The 21,251-nt window shown below is 45.0% G+C and overlaps 1 protein-coding gene across 3 annotated transcripts in view; it reads left to right on the forward strand.

The window, feature by feature from the left end:
* The window catches only part of LOC128347210 (procathepsin L-like), a 47,996-nt gene extending 37,296 nt beyond the window's left edge, over positions 1 to 10,700 (forward strand). For all 3 annotated transcript variants that reach the window (XM_053301493.1, XM_053301494.1, XM_053301492.1), the window contains 2 exons: positions 3,432 to 3,546; positions 9,560 to 10,700. In XM_053301493.1, coding sequence (XP_053157468.1) covers positions 3,432 to 3,546; positions 9,560 to 9,656 — 212 coding nt within the window. In that variant the 3' untranslated portion in view covers positions 9,657 to 10,700. The remainder of the gene's footprint in view (positions 1 to 3,431; positions 3,547 to 9,559) is intronic.
* The last annotated feature ends 10,551 nt before the right edge of the window (positions 10,701 to 21,251 follow it).

Here is a 21,251-nt window from a genome sequence, read left to right on the forward strand (position 1 = left end):
TCAAACTGGTTTTCGGGTGGGCTATGGAATGGAGACTGCCTTGGTCGGCCTGATGGATGATCTCCAATTGGCAGTTGAAAGAGGAAGTGTGACTCTGTTGGTCCTTTTGGATCTCTTGGCGGCTTTCAATACTATCGACCATAGTATCCTTCTGGAACGTCTGAGGGTGTTGGGGGTGGGAGGCACTGTTTTACAGTGGTTCCGCTCCTACCTCTCGGATAAATTCCAGATGGTGTCGCTTGGAGACTGTTGCTCTTCAAAATCTGAGCTTAAGTATGGTGTCCCTCAAGGCTTCGTACTTTCTCCAATGCTTTTTAACATCTACATGAAACCGCTGGGAGAGATCATCAGGGGATTTGGACTGGGTGTTACCAGTACGCTGATGACACCCAGATCTACTTCTCCATGTCAGCTTCTTCAGGAGCTGGCATATCCTCCCTAAATGCCTGCCTGGAAGCAGTAATGGGCTGGATGAGGGAGAATAAACTGAGACTGAATAGAGATAAGATGGAGATACTTATTGTGCGGGGTCAGAACTCTAGAGACGATTTTGATCTGTGTGTTCTAGAGGGGGTCACATGTCCTCAAAAGGAACAGGTTCACAGTCTGGGAGTACTTCTGGATCCACACCTCTCCTTGATTTCTCAGGTTGAGGCGGTGGCCAGGGGTGCTTTCTTTCAGCTTTGGCTGATACGTCAGCTGCACCCGTTTCTCGAGATCACTGACCTCAAAACAGTGGTACATCTGTTGGTGACCTCCAGACTTGATTTTTGTAATGCGCTCTACATGGGGCTGCCTTTGTACGTAGTCCGGAAACTTCAGTTGGTTCAGAATGCGGCAGCCAGGTTGGTCTCTGGGTCATCTCGGAGAGACCATGTTACTCCTTTACTGATGGAGTTACACTGGCTGCCAATAGGTTTCCGGACAAAATACAAAGTGCTAGTTATAACTTATAAAGCCCTAAATGGCTTAGGTCCTGGGTATTTAAAAGAGTGTCTTCTTCTCTGCAAGCCCCACCGCCCATTGAGGTCATCTGAGGAGGTCCGTCTCCAGTTACCGCCAACTCGTTTGGTGCCTACACAGAGATAGGCCTTCTCAGTCACTGCCCTGAGATTGTGGAATGCGCTTCCTGCTGAGATACGATCCTCCCCATCTCTGGCAACTTTCAAAAAACACCTGAAAACCCATCTTTTTGCCCAAGCTTTCTCAGCTTCCTAATATTTTTGGGTTTTAATTTCTGGTTATTTTTAAATTGTTAAAGTGTTTTTAAGTTTTTGTATATGTTTTTAACTGGTTTTATATTATTGTAAACTGCCCAGAGATGAAAGTTTAGGGCGGTATACAAATTTGATAGATAGATAGATAGATAGATAGATAGATAGATAGATAGATAGATAGATAGACAGACAAACAAACAGACCAAGACAAGTTGCAGCCCTCAAGTGGTGGAAGTGCAAACTGCATGTCCAGGCCACTTGCTGATTTTGAGCAGGGAGTCTGAAGTAGGGTTGTGCGTTTTGTTTGTTTTTCTGTTTTGTTTTTGGCCTGAATCCAAAACACTCCCGTTTTGTTCTTTGTTTGAAATCAGCCAATCCGAAACACCCCAATTTTGTTCTTTGTTTGAAATTGCAAAATCCAAATCCAAAATGTTTTGGATTTTGAAAAATGGCCCCGGGAAAAAACTAGTGGGTGGGGGTGGTAGTGCCCAATGGGTGGAAACTACCACCCAAATTTCAGAGGAATTGGGCAAAGGGCTGGTTTTTGGTGAACTTTTGAAGTATAGGATTTTCCCCATAGGGAAGAATGGAGGTTTCAGCAAAAGTATAGCTTCATGTTGGGGGGGGAAAGGGTGGCCCAAAGCAGAGTAGGGTGGGTGGTAGTGCCCAGTGGGGGCAAGAAAGCTGCCAGAATTATTTCAAAGGAATTGGGCAGAGGGCTGATTTTTAAAGATGTAATGAAGTTTGCGCGTCTGTAAAGTTCTTCCCCATAGGGAATGATGGACCATAATTCCTGCCCCATAACTGCACTTGGGGGGCACCAGGGTGGCCCAGAGCAAGTGGTGGTGTAGAGCACATAGGGTGCCAACCACCCCCATGGGTTGCTAACCCATGGGGTACTGGGTTCTGTTGTTTCTGAGATGTTTGAGTGTAGATTCAGATTCTCTGGTAGCATATGAGAGTGGATTCATGGTTTGTCATTGAAAATCTCATATGCTACCAGAAAATATATACTCAGAACACCTCAGAAACAACATAACCCAGCACCCCATGGGTTAGCAACCCATGGGGGTGGTTGGCACCCTGTGTGCACTACACCACCACTCGCTCCCGGCTACCCCAGTGCCCCCCAGGTGGAGTTATGGGTCTTCTGAAACCTCCTTTATTCCCTGGGGGGGGGGACCTTAAAGAAGCGTAAACTTCAGCAATTCCTAAGAAATCAGCCTTTTGCCCTATTCCTTTGGAATAGGGCAAGTGGCAGGCACCCCTTGGAGCATTGCCACCCAACCCACTGTTTTTTCCTCTCAGGCCCCCTTTCTGCCCGAAATCTGCCCCAAAGACATGTCAACTTCAGAAATTCTTTTAAAACCAGCCCTTTTCTCAATTCCTTTGGAATCTGGGTGGCAGCAGGCACCCATTGGGGCACTACCACTTGAACCACTCTTCTGCCCCCAAAGCCCCCTTTCTGCCCTGAATCCACCCCAAATGACATCAACATCACACATTAACAGCAGAGCTTTGGAAAAAAATCAGGCAGATTTCCAAAGGTCATGCACATCCACATCCCTCCCACCCAAAATGCAGTTGATCTACACACAACAGTGTGAAACAACAACAATGAAATGCACACTTCCCCACTGGGCAATGAGGGTAAATGCACACTGCCCCACTAGGCAATGAGGGTGAATTCTACCCTTAAATTTGCTTAAAAGGAATAAGGAGGCAATTGCCAGCAGATCAGCCCATGCTTTTGCTGGCCAGTCTGTGGGCTGGAAATTCAAACAGATGTCAAAACTCAAAATGGAGACTGAAGGAGAAAGACTTTTTGCGATTGCAAAATGGAGTTCCAAAACAGCCGAAACAACAAAACATTTTGTATCCGAAACAGGGATGTTTTGTTTTGGCTACAAAATTTTCTGTTTTGAGCATTGGGTGTTTTGTTTTGGCTACAAAACACCCGAAACGGCCTGTTTTGTGCACAAAACGTTTTGTATCCGAAACGAAATGCACATCCCTAGTCTGAAGTAGTATCATGCAGTATCTTGCTGAGTAATTTTGGTTTTCCTTGGTACTGGCAGGGAAGGGGTGCAGCATAGGACATGAGCTACTTCTTCTGGAGAGCATTTTGGACTAACTATTATGTGCACCTGCTTGAATGGTGGTTCACGTTGTCTTTTTTGTGTCCCTGATGCTTCATGCACCAAACCTCTCCAGGAATTCTGGACTCAAAGAAATGCAGCAAATATCTGAACCATGCTGTACTGGCAGTTGGCTATGACACCTCCAAGATAAACGGGAGAAGAGTTGAGTACTGGATCCTGAAGAACAGGTGAGAGAGAAGGGAATGGGTGTGTGGGGTGGGAATCAGTTCCACACAAGGGAAGGCAATACAATTTCCTCTATTTCTGCACTACTTTTCCACAATAGCACCCAAAGCAGAGTACAGTTAACAAAAGCTAAAATTACAACAATTAATAAAGAGTAGTCAAAACAGACTGAAAATATCAAACTAAAAAAGGACAGCAAGCAACCCTTTTCAAACTGGCTTTAGGGAGGGCTATGGGATTGAGACAGCCTTGGTTGGCCTGATAGGTGACCTTTGCAAGGGAGTTGACAGAGGGAATGTGACTTTGTTGGTTCTTATGGATCTCTCAGCGGCTTTCAATACCATTGACCATGGTATCCTTTGGGATTGCCTGAGGGTCCTTCATGCTGGTGTCTCAGGTTGATGCTGTGGCCAGGAGTGCTTTTACCATCTGTGATTGATTCAACAACTCTTCCCACTCCCTGAAGAGAATAAGCTGAAAACAATGGTACACTAGCAGGTAACCTCCAGGTTGGATTACCACAATGCACTCTATCTAGGGCTGCCGTTGTACATAGTTTGGAAACTTCAGGTAGTCCAAAATGTGGCAGCCAGATTGGTTTCTGGGGTATCCCGGAGAGACCACATTATGCCTGTTCTTAAACAGTTGCACTGGATGCTGATATGTTTCTGGCCTAAGTACAAAATGCTTCTTATTACCTTTAAAGCCCTGAATGGCTTAGGTTTGGGTTACTTGAGAAAGCACCTTTACCTAAAAGATCGTCACTGTCCATTAAGATAAGGACAGCCCTGCTGGATCAGGCCCAAGGCCAATCTAGTCCAGCATCCTGTTTCACACAGTGGCCCACGAGATGCTTTTGGGAACCCCAGGCAGCAGCTGGGGCCATGGCCTCTCTCCTGCTGTTAATCCCCTGCAACTGGTACTCAGAGGCATCCTGCCTTTGAGGCTAGAGGTGGCCTTTAGCCCTCAGACTAGTAGCTGATGATAGACCTCTCCTCCATGAAGTTATCCAAACCCCTCTCCTAAAGCCATCCAGGTTGTTGGCTGTCACCACAACTTGTGGCAGAGAATTCCACAAGCTGATTATGTGTTGTGTGAAAAAGTACTTCCGTTTGTTAGTCCTAGATTTCCTGGCAATCAATTTCATGGGATGACCCCTGGTTCTAGTGTGATGTGAGAGGGAGAAGAATTTCTCTCTATCCACTTTCTCCGCACCATGCATGATTTTATAGACCTCTATCATGTCTCCCCACAGTCATCTTTTTTCTAAACTAAGAAGCCCCAGGTGTTGTAGCCTTGCCGCATAAGAAAGGTGGTCTAGGCCCTGATCATCTTGGTTGCCCTCTTCTGCACCTTCTCCAGTTCTACAATGTCCTTTTTCGATGTGGTGACCAGAATTGTTTGCAGTACTCCAGATGTGGCCGCACCATAGTTTTGTATTAAGGGCAGTTTTATTTTCAGTCCCCTTCCTAATGATTCCTATCATGGAATTGGCCTTTTTCACGATTGCCGCACATTGAGTCGACTCGTACAACGAGCTGTCCACCATGACCCCTAAACTGCTCAGAGTTTGACTCTGATTTAATTTTTTTTAAATTTAATTGTTTTATTACTATTTAAATTTTAATGTAAACCAGCCGAAGCCACTTTAGGAAGGGTTTAGGAACCACTTTAGGAACCATTATAGGCTTGTTCTCATGTCTAAGCTCCAGGAGAGGTGTTGTCCATGCTCCCATAGTCGTCTATCAGCAAACACCTAAGTAGGAGGAGGGGGAAGTGATTGTATGGGAAGAAGGTGAAGGTCTGGGCAGCATCATCCTACTCAGCATATTATTGAGGGTGGAGGAAATGCCATCAGAACCTGCACTCGCCTCCCACGTGTTGTAGAGAAATTACTTATCCTCTATAAGTAATTGTACAAGAAGTAATTCTCAGCAAGAAACAAAACTTTGATATTATTATTATTATTATTATTATTATTATTATTATTATTATTATTATTTCTTGTTTACACAGTCAGACAGGTGTTATTGACTGGTTTGTTTTATCCAGACATCGAGTCCTTCCCAAGGACCTGGGATGCCAGAATTTTATTGTCAATTGTTATAGATATCGTCGCAGAATATAGGCTGTTCCCAGTAAAGCTGCTTTTTGTAATTGGCTGATGGTGATTTCTGTGGCCCCTATGGTGTTGAGGTGCTCTTCAAGGTCTTTTGGAACTGCACCCAGGGCACCAATGACCACTGGGATTATTTTGGTCTTTTTCTGCCACAGCCTTTCCATTTCAATTTGTAGATCTTTGTATTTGGTGATTTTTTTTCCTATTTCTTTTTCTTCTATTCTGCTATCCCCTGGTATTGCTATGTCGATTATTTTGAATTGTTTTTCTTTCTTCTCGACTACAGTTATATCTGGTGTATTGTGTGGCAGATGTTTGTCTGTTTGTAGTCGGAAGTCCCATAATATTTTTACATCTTCATTTTCTTCAACTTTTTCAATTTGATGGTCCCACCAATTTTTGGCTACAGGTAGTTTGTCTTTTTTGCAGATGTTCCAGTGTATCATCCCGGCTACTTTGTCATGCCTTTGTTTGTATTCAGTCTGTGCGATCTTTTTACAACAGCTGATTAGGTGGTCCACAGTTTCATCTGCTTCTTTACAAAGGCGGCACTTGCTGTTTGTGGTTGATTTTTCAACTTTTGCTCTTATTGCATTTGTTCTTAGTGCCTGTTCTTGTGCAGCCAGTATTAAACCCTCAGTTTATTTCTTCAAGTTGCCATTCTTAAGCCATTGCCAGGTCTTGGTGATGTCTGATTTTCCACTTATATTGTGCAAATATTGACCATGCAGTGGCTTCTTTTTCCATTTTTCTGCTCGGTTCTTGACTTGTTCTTTCTTGTAGGCCTGCTTTGTTTGATTGGTGTTGAATAGTTTTGCATTATTGACCATTTGAAGTGCATCTTCTTCACTGTCCTTGGTATATTCTTCAAGGCCTCTTTTCTCCTCCTCTACTGTTTGATGGACTTGCAGCATTCCTCTTCCACCTGAGCTGTGAGGGAGGTATAGCCTATTGACATCACTGCGGGAGTGCAGAGCATGATTGATGGTCATGATTTTCCTGGTCTTACGATCTAGCATCTCTAGCTCTGCCTGGGTCCAGTCTATTATTCCTGCAGTGTATCTGATAACAGGTATAGCCCAGGTGTTTATGGCTTGTATGGTGTTCCCGCCATTGAGTTTGGACTTGAGGATTTTTCTAACTCTCCTGATGTATTCACTTCCAATTTTCTTTTAACTTCAGTGTGTGCGATGTTATCAGCCTGGAGAATGTCCAAGTATTTGTAATGTTCTTTCTCTTCCAGGTTCTTGATCTTGCTTCCATTGGGCAGTTCTATTCCTTCTGTTTTTGTTATTTTCCCTCCATTCATTATTAATGCAGCACACTTGTCTAGTCCAAACTTCATTGCTATATCACTACTGAATATACGGACAGTGTTTAGCAGTGATTCGATTTCTGACTGGGACTTTCCATACAACTTCAGATCATCCATGTATAGCAGATGGTTTATTTTACTTGATGTTTTAGATGTTTGGTATCCGAGGCCTGTTTTGTTTAGTATTTGTGAAAGTGGGGTCATGGCGATTACAAACAACAGAGGGGATAGTGAGTCCCCTTGGAAAATGCCTCTTCTAATGCTAACCTGTCCAAGTGTCTCTCCATTGATTGTTAACTGTGTACTCCACATGCTCATTGATTTTTAAATAAATATCTGAATGTTTTTGCTGACACCAGTTGTTTCTAAACATTGTAGTATCCATGTGTGAGGCAATGAATCGAAGGCTTTCTTGTAGTCAATCCATGCAACACTTAGATTTGTTTTTCTTCTCTTGCAATTTTTTAAAATCATTTTTTCAATCAGCAGCTGGTCTTTTGTGCCTCTGGTGTTCGGGCAATTTCCTTTCTGTTCAACTGGAAGCTGTTTGTTAGTTAATAAGTGTTGCATCACTTCATCTGCTATTATTCCAGTTAATAATTTGAACATGGTTGGCAGGCAGGTTATCAGTCTATAATTACTTGGAACTGCACCTTTTGCTGGGTCTTTCATGATGAGATGAGTTTTATTTATTATTTATTTATTTGATTTATATACCGCCCTTCCAAAAATGGCTCAGGGCGGTTCACAATTAAAACAAACTTGTAAAACAATGAAAAGCTAAAACAAATTAAAAACAATAACACAACAATTAACAATTTAAAAACATTTTAAAACAAGAATTAAACATTGTCCCCAGACCCCAGCTCAAGACGACACGTAGAGTTAATATGGATGAAAAGGGTCACAACTTTATTAACTATTACACAGGCATGGCAGACTGGAACACCAGGTGATTAATCACCCTTAGAGAACAGTGTGGGCCAATAGAGGCAGGTCAGAACTCTGAAGTCCTACCCATCACCCTACTGGGCGACACACCCTGGCTCGGGAGTGGGCAGGTACGCCCCACTCAATTCCTTCAAAAGCCAACCCCCCCCTTCTGTAAGAGAGGATCTGGATACTTCTAGGCATTCGTCCAGGGGCGTATCAAGGGTGGGGCAGGCAGGGCACGTGCCCCAGGCGCCACTTGAAGGGGGCGCCATTTCTTAAAATTAATTTTTTTTAAAAGCCTGCCAAAAACAAAATGTCCACCGTGCATGCTCAAATGGCCTCTGTGAGGCCATAGGCCATACCAGGCCTCACAGAGGCCACTTGAGCATGCATGGTGGCCATTTTGTTTTCAGCTGCCATTTTAAAAAAAAATAAATAATTTTTTAAATGGCCACTGCACATGCTCAAATGCTCCCTGTGAGGCCCTAGAGGCCAGCAGGGGGGAGGGGGGACCTTTGCAGACCCCCAGCCACGGCCTTTAGGAAGCCTCCCAAAGGGGCTACAGGTAATTTTTTTAAAAAAAATTAATATAATATAAGTCACTGTACACATATTCAGATATGTGACTTGTATGTGACCTTCAGACTTGTATTTTTCAGCTGATATTATGGTAAAGTTATCTGAAAGATGGGTGTCAGATGTTTGGACAGGGGGCGCAATTTCAATGCTTGCCCTAGGCACTATTTTCCCTAGATACGCCTCTGCATTCGTCCACCCCGGACCGCGCAGCCCAAAGGTTGGAGAAGTCCTGAAGCAGGTTTCATGGCAATCATTTTCCCCGTGCCGCACAGGCCACAAAGGAGCGATTAATCAATCACCCTTTTACATATCCAAGGATGCTCACCGATATTCTAACCCTCAAATTACCACCTGGCCCGCACTGTTACTGCCATTGTGGCCAACCTAACTCTAACTACGCACCCAGAACACAGAACGGAGTAGGCGAAAAAACCCAGTTGTTAGCCATTGTTCAATATCACCTCCTTGCAAAATGTGATGGAACTGTTTTGATAGTTGTTTATGAAGGCTTGTTAGGTGTTTAAACCAAAAGCCATGCAATTCATCGTCACCTGGTTCAGTTCACTTTTTAATTTTCTTTGCTCTTTCACTTATCAATTCTGCTGTTGTTGTTGTACAGAAAGCAACATTAACTGAGAAACAAGAATTTGATATTGATTACTAACTAAAACATAGGCTAAGAAAACAATAAACAGACTGTCAATCCCTTATGCAGAGAGAAGGAGAACCTCTCAGTTTGAAATCAAGATAGCTAGTGAAAAGAGCAGACAAACTGTAATTCCACTCCCAAGCCAGTACATAGCTACATTCAAATATAGACAAGCATGCCACACATAAAAAACTGCACATCCCAACACCACAAGATCACTTATTCTCCTCCTACATATGTTTTTGCTGATGGATGACAAAAAAAAAAAATTAGGAACAAATGCAGCTCCAGACCGGTCTGGGCACATCACTAAGGCCTGATTGTTCCAGGAAAAAGATGAGCTCCATCTGACCCCAGTTGGACTCATAGTGTCCATTTATATGAAAAATTTCTGATTTTCTTCATCTTACCTTTCCACAGCTGGAGTACACGCTGGGGCCTAAAAGGTTATGGATTACTTGCAAAGAAAGCCGGCAATCAAGCCGGTATAGGATGGAATTATGGCTACCCCATATGATAACCAGCCAAGAGCTAGCCAGGATCCCTTCTACGTGAACCTTTCCAGCTTCAGCACCACAAAACTTCAAATGCTGAGTTGCTTCTGCTTATTTCATCACTTTCCACGCAGCTGAAAATGACATTCTGCAGATTTGAAATTCCAAATGTTTCTACCAATTCAAAAAAGAATTTGGAGACATTTGCATCAGGCTGAATTTGGGCATGTTTGTCTACATTGGGATGAACTTTTCATACAGCAGAGCTTTTCATGTATTGTAAATTCCCATGTGGTCTGAATAATATCTGAGCCAGGGGATCCAACTATTAATCAACTGAGTTCAGTTCCAGTTCAAACATGACAACGTGGTCTAGTAACCAGATCACACATTCATCATTAAGATGCCAGAAGCCAGATTGTCATTTTTGTTGGAAGAGAGCTGGTCTTGTGGTAGCAAGCATGACTTGTCCCCTTAGCTAAGGGGTACATCAGGGTCCATCCTTGTTGCATATGTAAGGGAGACTAGAAGTGTGAGCACTGTAAGATATTCCCCTTAGGGGATGGAGCCACTCTGAGCAGAGCATCTAGGTTCCATGTTTCCTCCCTGGCAGCATCTCCAAGATAGGGCTGAGTGAGATTCCTGCCTGCAGCCTAGGAGAAGCCACTGCCAGTCTGTCTGTGTAGACAATACTAAGCTTGATGGACCTATGGTCTGACTCAGTATATATATGGCAGCTTCCTATGTGGCTTCTCTTCCAGAATGTATCTTCTTGGATTCAGTTTTTTTGAGAGCCTCTCATTTCTATGGCAAATGTAGAGAATCTAGATCTCTCTTGCAGTTTGGCAACGTCCTGTGCAGATACTAAATGTAAAACCCTCTCTGGGAAAAAACATATTTGAGATCGGGAAAGTAAGATTTCTGTGCATCTGCCAGATACTGTTCATCCCTCCCAATTCTGTAATGTCATCTTCCCATGTCTGATAAATGTTTCTTTGGAATTAGATGCTTTAATGAACTGCTGCTTGTGCTGATACCTATTAAAGATATCCATGAAATTGCACCTATTCAGTTTGTGGTTGTGCATTTTTCTGTCTTATGAGCAGATGCTGGCTTAAGGATGAATGGCTCATTGGTTCCTGATGCCCACCCATTTTTTTAAAAAAAGAAATAAGTGCAGCATCTGGCCTGTCCTCAAGTGGGTGTGCCTTTGGGGAGAGATATTGCAAGAGGTAGGAAAACATTACAGGTCTGAACACCCACATTAACCCACCATCATTGGAAATGGGTGGGCACTCTCCCCTAAAACACTCCAGACTCCATGGTAACACTACTATTATTAGTAGTAGAAACTGAATGAGTTCTTTGCATCTGTCTTCACGGCAGAGGATACTGAGCATATACCTGTTCCTGAACCAGGCTTTTTAGGGATGGAGGCTAGAGAGCTGAGGCAGATAGAAGTGACAAGGGATGATGTTCTAAACTGTCTGGAAAAACTGAAAGCTAACAAATCACCAGGGACGGATGGCATCCATCCAAGAGTCCTCAAAGAACTCAAATGTGAAATTGCCGACCTCCTTGCTAAAATATTTAATGTATCCCTGAAATCAGGCTCTGTACCAGAGGACTGGAGAGTAGCAAATGTAACACCGATTTTCAAAAAGGGATCCAGGGGCGATCCGGGAAATTACAGGCCAGTTTGCCTAACATCCGTTCCAGGCAAATTGATGGAAAACATCCTCAAGAATAAACCACCTAGAAGAACAGGCCCTGCTGGGAATGAGCCAGCATGGCTTCTGCAAAGGTAAATCTTGCCTCACCAACCTTTTGGACTTCTTTGAGAGTGTCAACGAGTGTTTGGAGCAAGGTGATCCAGTTGACATAGTCTACCTGGACTTCCAAAAAGCTTTTGACAAAGTTCCTCATCAAAGACTCCTGAGGAAACTTAGCTGTCATGGGATAAGGGGACAAGTACATGTGTGGATTGCTAACTGGTTGAAAGACAGGAAACAGAGGGTAGGTATAAATGGAGAGTTTTCACAATGGAGGGAAGTAAGAAGTGGGGTCCCCCAGGGATCTGTACTGGGACCGGTGCTTTTTAATTTATTCATAAATGATCTAGAAGCAGGGGTAAGCAGTGAGGTGGCCAAATTTGCAGATGATACCAAACTCTTCCGGGTAGTGAAATCCCAAACGGATTGTGAGCAGCTCCAAAAGGATCTCTCCAAACTGGGGGAGTGGGCGACAAAATGGCAAATGCGGTTCAATGTTAGCAAGTGTAAAGTGATGCACATTGGGACGAAAACCCCCAACTTCAAGTATATGCTGATGGGATCCGAGCTGTTGGTGACGGACCAAGAGAGGGATCTTGGGGTTGTGGTTGGCAGCTCGTTGAAAGTATTGACTCAATGTGCGGCAGCTGTGAAAAAGGCAAATTCCATGCTAGGGATCATTAGAAAGGGGATTGAAAATAAAACGGCTAACATTATAATGCCCTTATACAAAACTATGGTGCGACCACACTTGGAGTACTGCGTACAATTCTGGTCACCACATCTTAAAAAGGACATTGTTGAACTGGAGAAGGTACAGAAGAGGGCAACCAAGATGATCAGGGGACTAGAGCACCTTTCCTATGAGGCAAGACTACTACACCTGGGGCTTTTTAGTTTAGAAAAAAGACGACTGCGGGGAGACATGATAGAGGTCTATAAAATCATGCATGATATGGAGAAAGTGGAGAGAGAGAGATTCTTTTCCCTCTCACACAACATTAGAACCAGGGGTCACTCCATGAAATTGGTTGCCAGAAGGTCTAGGATCAACAAACGGAAGTACTTTTTCACACAACGTGTGATCCACTTGTGGAACTCTCTGCCTCAGGATGTGGTGACAGCCAACAACCTGGATGGCTTTAAGAGGGGTTTGGATGACTTCATGGAGGAGAGGTCTATCAATGGCTACTAGTCGGAGGGCTGTGGGCCACCTCCAGCCTCAAGGTCAGGGTGTCTCTGAGTAGCAGTTTCAGGGGAGTAATGGCAGGTGAGAGGGCATGCCCTCAACTCCTGTCTGTGGCTTCCAGCGGCATCTGGTGCGCCACTGTGAGGAACAGGATGCTGCACTAGATGGGCCTTGGGCCTGATCCAGCAGGGCTGTTCTTATGTTCTTATGTTCTTACTACTCGTAGTAAAACTATGACTGTTTATGTACCACTTCACTGATTCTTGCTGGGATTAGATGAGTTCCTTGGGTCATAAACAGGGGAGCTGAATGCAACATCTGAAGAGTTAACTGATAGTGTGTGTAGAGAGGGTGAGAGACAGGGCTCAGAGGAATGTAGGCTATGGAGAAGCAGAATGTTCCCGAATAAGCTCCAACTGTCTCTACTTTCTGAAATATTTCCCTAGTGAATAACTGTTCCTCTTGGGAGTTTTGCCTCTTGGGAATACCTCCTTCAGCCTTTTTTCATGACCTGCGACATCCTTCAGGATTCAGCTCCCTTTCCAGAGCCCTTTCCAAATCCAATCTCTGAGTGGAGAGGGATGATGCATTGTGGGTCTGTACTGTGCCTGCCTGTAATTAGGTGCACATTCTACACTAAGGCCCTCTGCACTGCACAGCATCTAGCAGGTGGAATCCAGTCTTCAGCAATATGCAATAGTAGGTGGGAGGCTCGGGCACTATTCGCTGGGATGAGAATTGGTTGAGAGCCAGTGTGGTGTAGTGGTCAGAGTGCTAGACTAGGAATGGGGAGGCCAGAGTTCAAATCCCCATTCAGCCATGAAACTCACTGGGTGAACCCGGGACAGCCATTTATCTCTCAGCCTAAACCTACCTCACAGGGTTGTTGTGAGGATAAACATAACCACGTGCACCACTCTGGGCTCCTCGGAGGAAGAGTGGAATAAAGATATTCAATAATTAGTTTAATTAAATACCTACATTCATCTGCAAAATGTTGGATGGCCAAGTATGGGTGTGGTGCATCTGCAAGAATGTGCTGGGCATGCCCTTGACATGCTTTCATTTGTGCCATGCCTGTCTCTTCAGTACTGTTCTGCATGTCCTGCTTCTCAGGCAGGAACCTGGGGGCTAAAGGGAGGATCCTCATTGGTCTGGAGGGTGGGACCGCAGGACAAAAGCAATATCCAGTCATACAGAACCAGGAGTGAGATAACAGATTGAAGTGAGGATCACTGTGAGATGTGCAGCCACACACACAAGGAAGTTTATTTATTTATTATTCATATTTCAGTAAAACCTAAGATACAGTTTATGTAAGTGTACATGTTCCAAGTCAGAACCTCTTCAGTAACCTTTATGTTTCCATGCTGGACTGGACCAGGGGAGCCAATATAGATAAACTGGACAAAAAATATCTGTCAGTTTTCAGCACTGGCCAGCTGAGGCAGGACACCAATCTCTTCACCCTCTGATGTGTTCTAACTTGACCTTTGGGACGACTGGGTGAAACAACTCCAAGATCAGATCATGGGACTTACTGTGTGGGTTCGTTTCCTTCAACAATAAGGAGAACATCCTGAGTCATGGTGGCTTTTCCCATCAGGGTCTGGGCTTGTTTCAACTTCCTGTCGAATCATAGAATGGAAGAGCTGGAAGGGACCTCTTCTGTTTCCAACCCCCTGCTCAGTGCGCAGATAACTGATACAGGCTCTCTGACAAAGGATGATGAAATGATATAGACTCTTAATCAGTGAAGACCTGGAACTTTCAGTATTGGTTGAATTGGATTGCTCTGCTTTGTTCATGCAGGTGTCTCTGTTGACATGTATTAAGTTTCTACTTCACTGCCATATAATCTTAACCGCGTGATATTAAGGGAAGAGATATTTTCACTTGGAACAGTGTTATTTCCTAATCCTTTGTAAGTAGCATGAGGACTATACACACATGTACGTGAGCACACAGACACACACTAAGGCTCTTCACACAAACAGACCTACCCAGGCTGCTGCAGCCTTTTCAGGGTAGGGCTGCTTGTGTGAAGTGCCAGGATAGAGGCTTTTACCCAGGTGGACGGGCACAAGCAGGAATGGAGCTGGGCTGACGGCGACCCACATGTGGCTGCTGCGTCCCACTGGCCCCGACCCACACCTCTGATGTCAGATGCGCCCGGCTAGCCGTGCCCTCGTGTCAGACGTCAGACGCGGGGGCGTGGTTTCCCTTCCAAACGGGGCAGGGAGAGGCGTTCCGGCCATGCTGCCAATGCAGCACAGGCCGGTCGCTCTCCTAAACGGGGCCGCACAGCCCTGTTTGGGAGGGACATCGATTGGCCCTGGGATATCCCGGACCGGGAGTGGCTCTCCCTGCCTTTAAGACAAGGAGAGTTGCTCCAGCAGTGCTGCCAACACAGCGCGGCCAATTTCAGCTCCAAACAGGGCCGCGTGGCCCCATTTGGGACCAAAATAACACCCCCGTGTCTGGTGTCAGATGTGGGGGGCATGTCTGGGGTCACGTTCATGGCCCTTGGTTGAGCATGGCCTGGGTTCTTTGAACCCATTCACCCAATGATGGCTCCGCCCCTGAGCACAAACATGCTCTTGGACCTTCCCAGTCGTGTGTCTGCTGGGGCTGCAGGCAACCTGAGCAGACACACAGCCAGGTGCCTAAAGCACCTGTCTTGCAGGGGAATTCCCCAATGCAGCGCGCTCCTTGTTCAGGGGGTGGTTCAGTCCGTGATCGAACCGAAGTAGGCGCAGTTCTGGTGAACTTGTTGGGCACAATAAGGGGTTGGCCAGTTGGGAGCAGTGATTGTGTGCATGGAGTAGAGAGAATGGAGGGAGATAATTTCTTAAACTAATAACTGGCTGACAAATGAGAGGGACAGAGGTTATTCAAGTTAGCCAGTGTGGGAGACCCAGCTTCCCATCCCCACTCAACCACCAAAACTCACTGGGGCCATTCACAAGAACAGGTGGGGGTGGGGGGTGGGAAGGAAGGCTGCTCAAATGGAACTTCTCCTCAAATGAGCACAAAAAGGTTGCTGGGACCACAGAATGCGCTCCCAGATGATCTGCGCTATGTCACGCAGCGCAGAGGTCCAGAGGCCAGGATGACATGTTGCGGAAATCCCACAATGCACCACGCCATGAGCACGGTGCATTGACAGGATCCTCCATCAGACGGGCAGTCTAGGCACCCATCTCTGTGTCTGTTCAAGCTGCATACAGCTTGAGGAGAACATGATCCCAGCAGCTGGGTTAAGGGAGGTCTTGCTCCTTTAACTTTGGCTAAGAGCCAGGCTTCTGAGCAGCGTTAGACTGGGCAGGACCAATTTATTTGTTTATTTGTTGTTTGATTTATATACTGCTTTCATTAAAATAATCTCAAAGTGGTTTACAATATAGTTAAATCAATAAACAATGGAAATACAAAAAAAAATGCCTTTTACACCTGTCGCACATTGAGTCGACACTTCTAACGAGTTGCCCACCACAACCCCAAGTTCCCGTTCCTGGTTAGTCACTGACAGCTCAGATCCCATCAAAAAAGGACACTGTAGAACTGGAAAAGGTGCAGAAGAGGGCAATCAAGATGATCAGGGGCCTAGAGAATAAAGATTCTTGCTTTCCCCCTGCCCAAAGAGAATATTTTTTTTTGAAAGTTGACTTACTAGTTCACTATTAGCTGGATTAGTTCATTTTTTAAAAGACATGTTTTTAAAAATTATTACCACCACATAAGGAAAATACCCCGTGTGTGTGTGTGTGTGTGTGTGTGTGTGTGTGTGTGTGTGCGGTATCTGCAGCGGCACATAATAATGCACATGTGCACAGTGCACACTGTCTTGATACGGTCACCCAGAACAAAACTCATTCCGCTCATTGATGGGGAAAAAATAGAGGGAAGGGAACACTGCTAGGTGCACCTCTGAGAATGTCACACACTGAACAATTTGGTGCAGAGGTGCTTTCTCCACCCATTAGAAAACAATTGTTTCTCCATGTCCTTTAAAGAGAGAGGGAGGATTGCATTAATTCTGCCTCCACCTCCATGCAAACGTGTGGAGTGCCTTGCTCAAAATGATACCTGCCCTTGCAATAAATGTACAGTCATGTTGGGAATCTAAGTGTCTTCCTTCAAAATAAGATTTGTATTGCAAGATAATTCAGTTTTGGAATAAAAGTTATGCATATGTGTAAAAGTGTGTATGTATATTAGATGGAAATGTTAAGGAGGCCCTGCACATGATGATTCACCCCCAGCCCTGCGCACCACCTAGGGATGGCCCCCAACAGGGTCCCTTGGTAGCAATTCCTACCCACACTCAAATCCCCACTCTTACTGAACTTCACTTCCAACTTCTGTCTGTCACTCTCTAACTGCCGCTTATGATTGGCAGCTCCAAAGAGTTCTAAGCCAATTTGCATAAAAGTAGTGCTGCACCATTTCATCATACTACACTAGATGAGCTTGTTTATGCAAACATCTATGAATTTATCTGGAATTTTAAATGGAATAAATTTCATAGGAGTTCTGAATTTAGGTGCAATGTATGGATGTTCCAAAAACATGAATAAGGTATCAGCTGAATCAGGGTCAGATTATGACATGCCAAGCTTAAAAGGACCCATAGCAGTACCAAAAAAATATTCTCTGACAAAAAGGACCAAGAAACTAGAAAGAACAGCAAACCTTTATTTTTACTTGGCAAAAATGTAGTGAAAAAATCTAACAAAAACAGTTATCTTGCAACATGCCTATTTGCATTAGAAATGTCTTTAAATGAGAATATATTATGTAAAACTTGAAATTTATTCTTCTCTCTAACCCCCGCTCCCCTCCGCCCCGCTTTCTTTTTTTGGTATTCAGAGGCCTCTCATTAAGTGAAGGCCTAAGCAGTAGCTTGTACCTAAATCTGGCACTGGGTTGAAAAGATGCAAAGCATTCCATCACTGCAACACTGTGCCCCAGGGTTGCAGGAGACGCGTACAGCAGCTCCAGTGCTGTTCAGAATGACCGATTGCAATTTTCTTCATTCACCACAATGGGCGAAACTGCGAACAATTCACCAAAAATCAGCCCTTTGCCCAATCCCTCTGCAATTTGGGTGGTAGCCTCCACCCATTAGGCACTACCACCCCACCCCACTCTTCCGCCCCAGATACCACATTATGCCCAAAATCTGCCCCAAAGTCACTAAACCTTCAAAAATTCACCAAAAATCAGCCCTTTGCCCAATTCCTCTGCAATTTGGGTGGAAGCCTCTACCCATTAGGCACTACCACCCTACCCTTTTGGGGTGGGACCTATTTTGGCACTGGGACCCATTTTTGATCTGAATCCATTCAGATTTGGATTTGGATTGATTCGGATCCAAATCGAATCTGGGGTGATTCAGATGGGTCAGATTCAGACCCAAAAACAAATTATTTATTGAATAGCATACATCAGGGGAGAGATTCAGTGTATAGGTGCTTGTATGCCAATGCCAGAAGCCTCTGAGCCAAGATGGGTGAGCTGGAGTGCTTGGTTGCTAACGCAGAAATAGACATAGTGGGCATAACAGAAACATGGTGGAACAGTGAGAAACGGTGGGACACTGTTATCCCTGGGTATAAACTCTATAGGAAGGACAGGGAGGGGCGCCTTGGAGGAGGGGTAGCACTGTATGTTAGAGAAGGGATAGAATCTAACAAGCTAGAAAACCTAAGTGGACTGGAGACCTCCACAGAAACCCTGTGGGTGACTATACAAGGCCGGAAAGGAATTGTGCTACTGGGGACGTGCTTTCGCCCTCCGGATCAAAATGCCGACAGTGACTGGGAGATGCAGGAGGAAATCAGGGAGGCGTCAAGGAGAGGCGGGGCTGTAATTATGGGTGATTTCAACTACCCACACATAGACTGGGTAAATTCACATTCAAGTCAGGACAAAGAGGTCAGATTTCTAGATACGCTAAATGACTGTGCCTTAGAACAGTTGGTCATGGAACCAACCAGAGAGAAGGCGACCTTGGATCTAATTCTGAGTGACACCCAGGACCTGGTGCGTGATGTCAGTGTCATCAACCCTTTAGGGAACAGTGACCACAGTGCCATCAAATTCAGCATACATGCGGGGAGAGAATCACCAAGGATGTCAAACACAGACATCTTAAATTTCAAAAGAGGAAACTTCTCCAAAATGAGGAGTATGGTGAAAAGAAAGCTGAGGGGGGAAATCAGGAGAGTCACTTCGCTCCAGAGTGCATGGAATTTACTCAAAACCACAATACTAGAAGCCCAGTTAGATTGTATACCCAAAAGGAAGAAAGGTACCACTAAGTCCAGGAGGATGCCAGCATGGCTAACGGGTACCGTCAAGGAAGCCATAAAAGGGAAGAAGACTTCCTTCTGAAATTGGAAGGCCTGTCCAAATGAAGAGAACAGAAAGGAACACAAACTCTGGCAAAAGAAATGCAAAGTGACAATAAGGGAGGCAAAAAGAGAGTTTGAGGAACATTTAGCCAAAAGTATTAAGGGGAATAACAAAAACTTCTTTAAGTACATCAGAAGCAGGAAACCTGCCAGAGAGGCAGTTGGGCCATTAGACAATGAGGGAGTGAAAGGGATTATTAAGGAGGATATGGAGGTTGCAGAGAAACTGAATGAGTTCTTTGCGTCTGTCTTCACGGCAGAGGATACTGAGCATATACCTGTTCCAGGTATATACCTGAACCAGGCTTTTTAGGGATGGAGGCTAGAGAGCGGAGTCTGATAGAAGTGACAAGGGATGATGTTCTAAACTGTCTGGAAAAACTGAAAGCTAACAAATCACCAGGGCCGGATGGCCGGATGGCATCCTCAAGGAACTCAAATGTGAAATTGCCGACCTCCTTGCTAAAATATTTAACTTATCTCTGAAATCGGGATCTGTACCAGAGGACTGGAGAGTAGCAAATGTAACACCGATTTTCAAAAAGGGATCCAGGGGCGACCCGGGAAATTACAGGCCGGTTAGCCTAACATCCGTTCCAGGCAAATTGATGGAAAGCATCCTCAAGGATAAAATTGTAAAGCATCTAGAAGAACAGGCCCTGTTGTAGGTGAGCCAGCATGGCTTCTGCAAAGGTAAATCTTGCCTCACCAACCTTTTGGACTTTTTTGACAGTGTCAACGAGTGTGTGGATCGAGGTGATCCCGTTGACATAGTCTACCTGGACTTCCAAAAAGCTTTTGACAAAGTTCCTCATCAAAGACTTCTGAGGAAACTTAGCAGTCATGGGATAAGGGGACAAGTGCTTGTGCGGATTGCTAACTGGTAGAAAGACAGAAAACAGAGGGTAGGTATAAATGGAGAGTTTTCACAATGGAGGGAAGTAAGAAGTGGGGTCCCCCAGGGATCTGTACTGGGACCGGTGCTTTTTAATTTATTCATTAATGATCTAGAAGTAGGGGTAAGCAGCGATGTGGCCAAATTTGCAGATGATACCAAACTCTTCCGGGTAGTGAAATCCAAAACGGATTGTGAGCAGCTCCAAAAGGATCTCTCCAACCTGGGGGAGTGGGCGACAAAATGGCAAATGCAGTTCAATGTTTTCAAGTGTAAAGTGATGCACATTGGAACGAAAAACCCCAACTTCAAGTATATGCTGATGGGATCCGAGCTGTCGGTGACGGACCAGGAGAGGGATCTTGGGGTTGTGGTGGACAGCTCGTTGAAAGTGTCGACTCAATGTGTGGCAGCTGTGAAAAAGGCAAAATCCATGCTAGGGATCATTAGAAAGGGGATTGAAAATAAAATGGCTAACATTATAATGCCCTTATACAAAACTATGGTGCGGCCACACTTGGAGTACTGCGTACAATTCTGGTCACCACATCTTAAAAAGGACATTGTTGAACTGGAGAAGGTACAGAAGAGGGCAACCAAGATGATCAGGGGCCTGGAGCACCTTTCTTATGAGGCAAGACTACAACACCTGGGGCTTTTTAGTTTAGAAAAAAGATGACTGCGGGGAGACATGATAGAGGTCTATAAAATCATGCATGGTGTGGAGAAAGTGGAGAGAGAGAGATTCTTTTCCCTCTCACACAACACTAGAACCAGGGGTCACTCCATGAAATTGATTGCCAGGAGGTCTAGGACCAACAAACAGAAGTACTTTTTCACACAACGTGTGATCCACTTGTGGAACTCTCTGCCACAGGATGTGGTGACAGCCAACAACCTGGATGGCTTTAAGAGGAGTTTGGATGACTTCATGGAGGAGAGGTCTATCAACGGCTACTAGTCACAGGGCTGTGGGCCACCTCCAGCCTCAAGGGCAGGGTGCCTCTGAGTACCAGTTGCAGGGGAGTAATGGCAGGAGAGAGGCCACGCCCTCAACTCCTGTCTGTGGCTTCCAGCAGCATCTGGTGGGCCACTGTGCGAAACAGGATGCTGGACTAGATGGGCTTTCTTGGGCCTGATCCAGCAGGGCTCTTTTTATGTTCTTATGTTAAATTGGGGGTGTTCCAATTCGGATCCAAATCGAAACACCAAAAATCTGAATTGCACACCCCTAACTCAGACCCCAGTGAGTTGTATGTGTGCCCTATCAAGGAAGCACATGCTCTTGCCCCTGGGCTAGGATGTGAGCCTTAGCCACCCTACATCAGGGAGACTTCCACCCC

This window comes from Hemicordylus capensis, chromosome 2, assembly GCF_027244095.1.
Source record: "Hemicordylus capensis ecotype Gifberg chromosome 2, rHemCap1.1.pri, whole genome shotgun sequence".
NCBI lineage: Eukaryota > Metazoa > Chordata > Lepidosauria > Squamata > Cordylidae > Hemicordylus > Hemicordylus capensis.